This window comes from Pinus tabuliformis, chromosome 3_1 (genome assembly GCF_031772625.1).
Source record: "Pinus tabuliformis cultivar Carrire ecotype Pingquan chromosome 3_1, CPIR1, whole genome shotgun sequence".
NCBI lineage: Eukaryota > Viridiplantae > Streptophyta > Pinopsida > Pinales > Pinaceae > Pinus > Pinus tabuliformis.
In genome coordinates, this window is record NC_142301.1 from 843533331 (window position 1) to 843539857 (window position 6527).

General features: G+C 46.8%; 1 protein-coding gene across 1 annotated transcript; it reads left to right on the forward strand.

Moving 5' to 3' along the window:
- Positions 1-4804: 4804 nt before the first annotated feature.
- On the forward strand, positions 4805-5878 carry LOC149190162 (uncharacterized). The gene has a single exon (XM_089410443.1). It carries the CDS (start codon positions 4805-4807, stop codon positions 5876-5878), a length of 1074 nt encoding a protein of 357 aa, XP_089266569.1.
- Positions 5879-6527: the final 649 nt, after the last annotated feature.

Genomic DNA, 6527 nt, shown 5'->3' on the forward strand with positions numbered 1-6527 from the left:
CTGCTGATTTCATGGCCAGATGCCACTCAATCTGGTTCCTCATAAACAAAAGAAAGGCTCGCAACTGCAAATCTCCCATATAGGAGAAGACACTTGCTACAATTTTCGTGCTCACATACTCACACATGATATTATGCAAAAATAGCTCACAAAGCAAGTTGTATTCGTCAAAATCGCAGGAGCGAAAAATATCAAGAAAAGTTTGGGTTGAAGAACCCAAATAAGACCTCATCTCAAAAAATGCTTTCAATTGAAATAAATAATATCTTTCCAAAGGAACACTAGATACGATGGGGACAATTGTCTGCATGCTAGCAGGTTTAGGGAAAGATCACGAATCTTGGTCTTGTCATTCGTCAGGTCTGAGACCTATCGCTGTAATTGATACAGTTGTTCATCCTTCTTCTTCATGGATTCCTTGTGCCTTCGTGCTTCCCATTCTCTCTCCCATTCTTCCTTTAACCACTTTTTCCTAAGGGAATCCATCATCCTTTTGTGTGCCTTGAGTGAGATCATCCCCTCTTGTAGGGAGAGCTCCTGCTGCTTCCATTTCTATAGCTCTCGTAACAACAACATCTTTTCAAAACACTATCCTTCGTCAGGACCCAGTGTTCTCCCACATGCACTATCAGTTGAGGGTATAACAACCTCTCGAGGGTGAAACTGCTCCACTTCGGCTGTTGGTTCTTGTGTAACAGCAGCTTCGTCAATGGATTTTGTTACATATTCCTTCTCTCCCTGATCAGCTTCCATTCCCACTACTGGTTCTTATGTAACAATAGTGTCATCCACAAAATTTTGTATATCGTTTTTCCCTAGGTAGGCTTCTGTCTCCACTGCTGGTTCTTGTGTAACAACAATGTCAACCACAGGCTCGTGGATGTCAGCTTCTCCTTCCTTTCCTTGGCTGACTTCTGTCTCCATTGCTAGTTCTTGTGTAACAGCAGTGTCAGCCAAGGGCTCCTATGTATCCGCTACCAGATTACTTTATCCAGACTGCGTCATCTCAGTTGTTGGTTCTTGTGTAACAACAACGTCCTCAACGGGTTTTTGTGTGTCAGCCTCCCAGATTTAGTTTGTGTTTCCCTCGAGATGGTGTTTGCTGCACAGACTCTAAACCCCGCTGTCACTAGCTTCTCAGCACAGGCCGTGCACACAATACCCAGGACATCTCCCTTCCTGGCCCTATCCACGGCCTCAGCCAAAGTGTCTAACCCTAGGGCTCTTGCCTCTGCCTTCCCCTCTACTAGTTGTTCCCTTAGCTCTCTATTTTCCTTTTCTAAATTTTCAATTTTTAATAGCAAGGATTGAGTTTCACTCTTACCAGGTGAAGAAGGTTCCTCTGGTTGAGCCTGCTCCTCGTCCTTCTGCTCTACTGCCTCTTTGTTCTTCTTTGACATGGATGGGGACTCTGGGTGCCTGCTAACCCTTATTCTCTGCTTTGGTCGCCTATCACCAATTGGTTTGTCGATTGGCCTCTTACCAACCCTTATTGTCGAAGGTTGGAGTTGCTCCTTTGTTGTCGTTGGAGCTTCCTCAGACATCCCAGGTTGTCTCCTGCGGGTGGTCCTGACCTTCTTCCTCATGAATTCCCCAATTCCTTCTCTGGCGGCTTAAGGAGTCCAACACAATGAGTTTGATGAGGCCATGGTTGGTGATGCATGTTTCTGTATGTGCAACTATTTTCACGGTTGCAGCCATATGCTTAATGTTTCCCAGCAAGAAGTAGGGAAGATTTATTAGATGTCGATGCCGAAGGTGGTTTAGTAATGGAATTTGGTAATTGAACACAGTTGTTTCCCTTCCCTCGCAGGTGATGTAGTTGATGAGGTAAAGGGAAACATCAGCCCATGGTTGGGGAAGTGACAACCTATCAATCCCCCTCCCTTTCTTCACCAACGACTCTTCCTCTTTGAGGAAATCCCCCTTCAAGGAGGGGTCATTAGCCTTCCTACTAAACCATCTCTTTTCTTCCACTAGTAATCTTGTCACTCCGACAACCACCTCTTCTGTAACCTCCAGCTTCAACCCCCTAACCTTCGTCTGATTTCCCTCTAAATTCTTTGCAAATTCCATGGAAACTTCACCGTTTGGTCCCTCCAACCTTTGGAAGAACTCAAACCAGCCTACTCCTTGAAAATCTGTCATGCTTCGAGGCAATTCTCCAAGGCCTCTATTGACCCTGGATCATGCTGAATTGCTGCTCCACCCATTGCTATGCAAATTCAGTGTTTTTTTCCTTCCTTTTTCCTTTCCTTCGGAAGTTTCAAAGCAGTCGGCACACTACTTAGCTATTTCAGCCTGCAACTGTTCTTTTCCCACTTCTCTCAGCACTTTGAATGGGGGTGCGATTCTCCCGCAGGGGTAAATGGTAGGGTGGTGCAGGTGAGAATTTCAAATTGAGATTTTGCAATCATGGTTCATACTTTACAGTAATATTGCCTTATTAATGCTGGGTTATGGGAGGTCTCGTCGAAGGTACACTTCCCTCTTTTTGGTATGATTGGGCATTAAGTAACAATGATGGTGGACGATGGTGGAGAAGAAATGGAGAACCGGATGGGGTTAGGGATTCACCTAGACTCTGAAGATTTCAGTAACTTCGGACGCCCGTCTCTGCACCTTCCAGCCCTCTCGTACGACAACCCCGTATCTTACCTCACATCGTTTTCGAGCCGTCATAGTTATCCATTCACTTTTACTGCCTAGGTTTTACCCTCACCCTCCTCGAATCTACCCCACCTGCTCCCAGTCACAATAGAGACAGGCATCCCTAGGTTCTGGAGGCAGTTGGCACGGGAAAATAGTAATGGTTATGGAGGAGCTAGTCGACTACTTGGAAGACCCATTAGCGGGTACCTCCATTTGGACATCCCCCCAGGTAAATCTGGCAAGCAGCTACCCCTATGGCTACAAGTTCTCTGACACCGTTGCTTCGCTACCCTAGATCTCAGGGCCTTCATGTTCAGTGGCTACCCTCTCAGAGGTCTCCTCCTCCTTGCCAGACCTCACTGCTCAGCCTCTATCACCATCCACCCTAAATTTTGTGTACCAAACCCTAGAACCTAGCTTCGAAATATCCGCAGAGGGCCTCACTTCCTTTCCACCTTCTATCGGCTCTCGTGTCCCCTCGGTAGCTCATTCCAGCGAACTTGTCGCCATTGCACCAGGGCATCCAGTGCCACCCTTCATGGCCCCCCCATCTGGAAATATTACTGAGATTCCCCCCATCTCCGGAGTTTTCCCATCTGAGCCCCTTTTGGACATCCCTATACCTGTGTCAAACCCTTCCCAGGGTGACTCCCAGCCTATTTTGCCTGATGATAGATCCCGAAGAGCTAAAAAATAGAGGGTTTTGAAATCAAAGGCCATCGAGGTCTTCCTGTGTTTAGGCGAGGACTTTCAGTGGAGCGAAGCCATGGACACAACCGACAGATTTTTGGTTGGAAGAGTCAGGGGTTGGTTCTACAGTGCCTCAAGACTGAAGTAGTGGGTGACGGAGGTTTGGGGTCATCATTTGGCTGAACCACCGTTTGTCCAAACCTTTGGCAGAGGATGGTTCGCACTTCGCTTCGCCAGGGAAGAGCATACCAATTAAGTATTCTCAATGGTTTGGCATCTGGAATAGGCACCAGTTCTCCTTCGTAAGTGGACTCCCCTCTTCGATCCAGAATAGGAATAACTTGGAGCAAGCCCTCTTTGGGTTTGGCTACCTTGCCTGCCTTTACAGTTTTGGTCAGAAGACGTCTTCAGGTGCATAGGAAACTCCATGGGTACTTACCTAGAGCATGACAAATCCTATCTCACGACAGGTAGGATGGCTTATGAAAGAATATTGATACACCTAGATACCAGCGGTGGACTACAGGAGTACATCACAATTCATTGGCGAAATTTCTCTTAGAGACAGAATTTGGACTATGAGGGGTTCCCTTAAGATGCAGAATATGTCACAAGGTGGGGCATCTCTATCGGGATTTCCCTCTTAACAGAAAGAAATCAAATGGGGATGCAGGATGGACAATACCTTCAAGGACTGTACAAGATCAGGGGGAGCAGCCCCCCAGTGGAGAAGTAGGGACTCAAGCTGATCCGACACCCTCAGACAAGGCCCTCTCTCAGGAGACCTCGAAGAAACGTGGTAGGCCTCCTCTTCGACCTCCCTCTCCTCCTCTCACTAGGGCAAGGGTGACTGCCAGGGTGGCGGTTTCTTCTGGTGTGATTTCATCTTCTCCTAACCATTCTCATTTCTTTGCATGTGATAGTTTTCATGCACTTTCTTCTGCTGATAAGGATTATGGAATTGGAGATACTCTTCCCCCTCCTCCCTGGTTTGTCCCTTTCACCCCCCACTTCCACTTTCTCTGTCACTCCCCCATCTCTCCCGGATCTCCCCCCCCTATTACCCCGATTCCTGAAACAGGGCCTCCCTCCCCGTGCTATCAGACTCAATCTAAGGCTAAGAAAAAATTAAAGGTCTCTGATAATTTCGGACTAGACCTTATTCTGACCCCCTTTCCTCCTAAGCTACCAAGGGGTTGACCCACCTCCCTCTCAAAGGCACAGATCCAGGCCAGATATGAGAACGCCTTGGGCAAGAAATCAACCATTCACAGGGCACTTAGAGCATCGAACCCCTCATCTAATCCCCCCCATGAAGATTGTCTCATTCAATTGCAGAGGGTTAGCTAGGCCCGATAAAAAACTAGCCCTTCGAAGATTGATCTATGCTACTCCTGTCGATGTCATCTTCCTTCAAGAAACCTTAGGATCAGCTGATTCCATTACACATCTCCTTGATTCAATGTTCCCTAGATGGACCTTTATAGGCCTCGATGCTAATGGACGATCCGAGGGATTGGCCCTGGGATACAACAAGCATTCCATCAATCTCTGTAACTGTTGGGGAGGCCCAGGGTACATTGGGGCAGACCTGTTCTCAGCTGATCTGGGTATAGAGGTGCGAACCATCAATGTATATGGGTCGTGCCAACATAGGCCTGCCTTTTGGGACCATCTCCTTAGCTCAGAGGTACTGCAGAAGGATTTCCTAATCATGGGAGGGGATTTAAATTTTTCCATTGGTCACTCTGAATCCTGGGGACACCATGCACAACTGGACCCCTTATCTGCCTACTTTGAGAATTTATTGGATTCCCATAACCTATTGGACATCCCCTCTGCCAAATTTCTGCCTACCTGGAGGAACAACAGAGTTGGGGAGGACTGTCTTGCCCAAAGACTTGATCGTTTCCTTATCAAGGAAGGACTTCTAACCCTGGGTCTACTCCATAGACAGTGGGTGGGATCAGGAGGAATCTCTGATCATCTGCCTATATACATGGAGATCAGTGGGGGGCCTCAGAAACCCAAGGGTCCTTTCAAGTTCAGCTCCACTTGGTTAAAGGATCCCACCTATGTGCGTATGATCACGGACTTCTGGAAGTCGCATCCCCTAGCTGCCGGTGGGAACATAGCTGAGGGTTTTTCACACAACCTTATCGAGATGAAGAGGCTCTCCAAAATATGGGCTCATAACAAGAGAATAAAGGATGATCAATCCCTAATGAATGCAGAAAAGGAAATTGTTGAGTTTGAAAATAGCTCAGGCGGGGTCTTCAGATCGACTGAACACAAGGACAAACTCACTGATCTATATGCCATTAGAGGAAAAATTCTTAAGGATCACGAAGAAGCGTGGAGGCTGAGAAGTAGGGCGATCTGGCTGCATGAGGGAGATGACAATACAAAATTCTATCATAAGTATGCAAACGGCCGGAAAGCTATTAACACCATCTGGCAGCTCTCGAATGAGCAAGGCCTCCCTGTAAACACCTTTCCCCAGCTGGCATCTTTGGTGACCTCACATTTCAAATAGATCTACAGGCCCCCCCAAATGTAAATCTTGCCGAAATCATACAAGTAGCCCAATTATTCCCTCGATTTGTGGAGCTGGAGGAAGGCAGGGAACTAACTAAGGAAGTCACTATAGGTGAATTGGAAGCCACTCTCAAATGGTTTAAAAAGGACAAGAGTCCAGGGCCGGATGGATGGTCGATTGAGTTCTACCTAGCCTTCTTTGAGACCCTAGGGGCAGACCTCCTCAAGGTAATTGAAGACTCCGGAATAAATGGTAAGATGCATGAATCCTTCACCTCTACCTTCATCGCCCTCATTCCAAAGTCCGACAATCCATCCACCTTTGACGATTATATACCTATATCCTTATGCAATTGCATCTATAAGATCATGGCTAAGATCATAGCCAATTGAATGTGGCCCATTCTATCCACCCATATATCACAGGAGCAATTCACCTTTCTACAAGATCGACAGATTCACGAGGCAGTGGGAACTGCCCAGGAGGTCTTGCACTCATTGCACTCCAAGAAAATCAAAGGTATGATACTAAAGGTCGACCTCTCTAAAGATTTTGATAGAGCAAACTGGTTGTATATTAGAATGCTTCTAACCCACCTAGGGTTTCCTTTCGATTTCATTAAATGGATTATGAGCTGCATCACTAA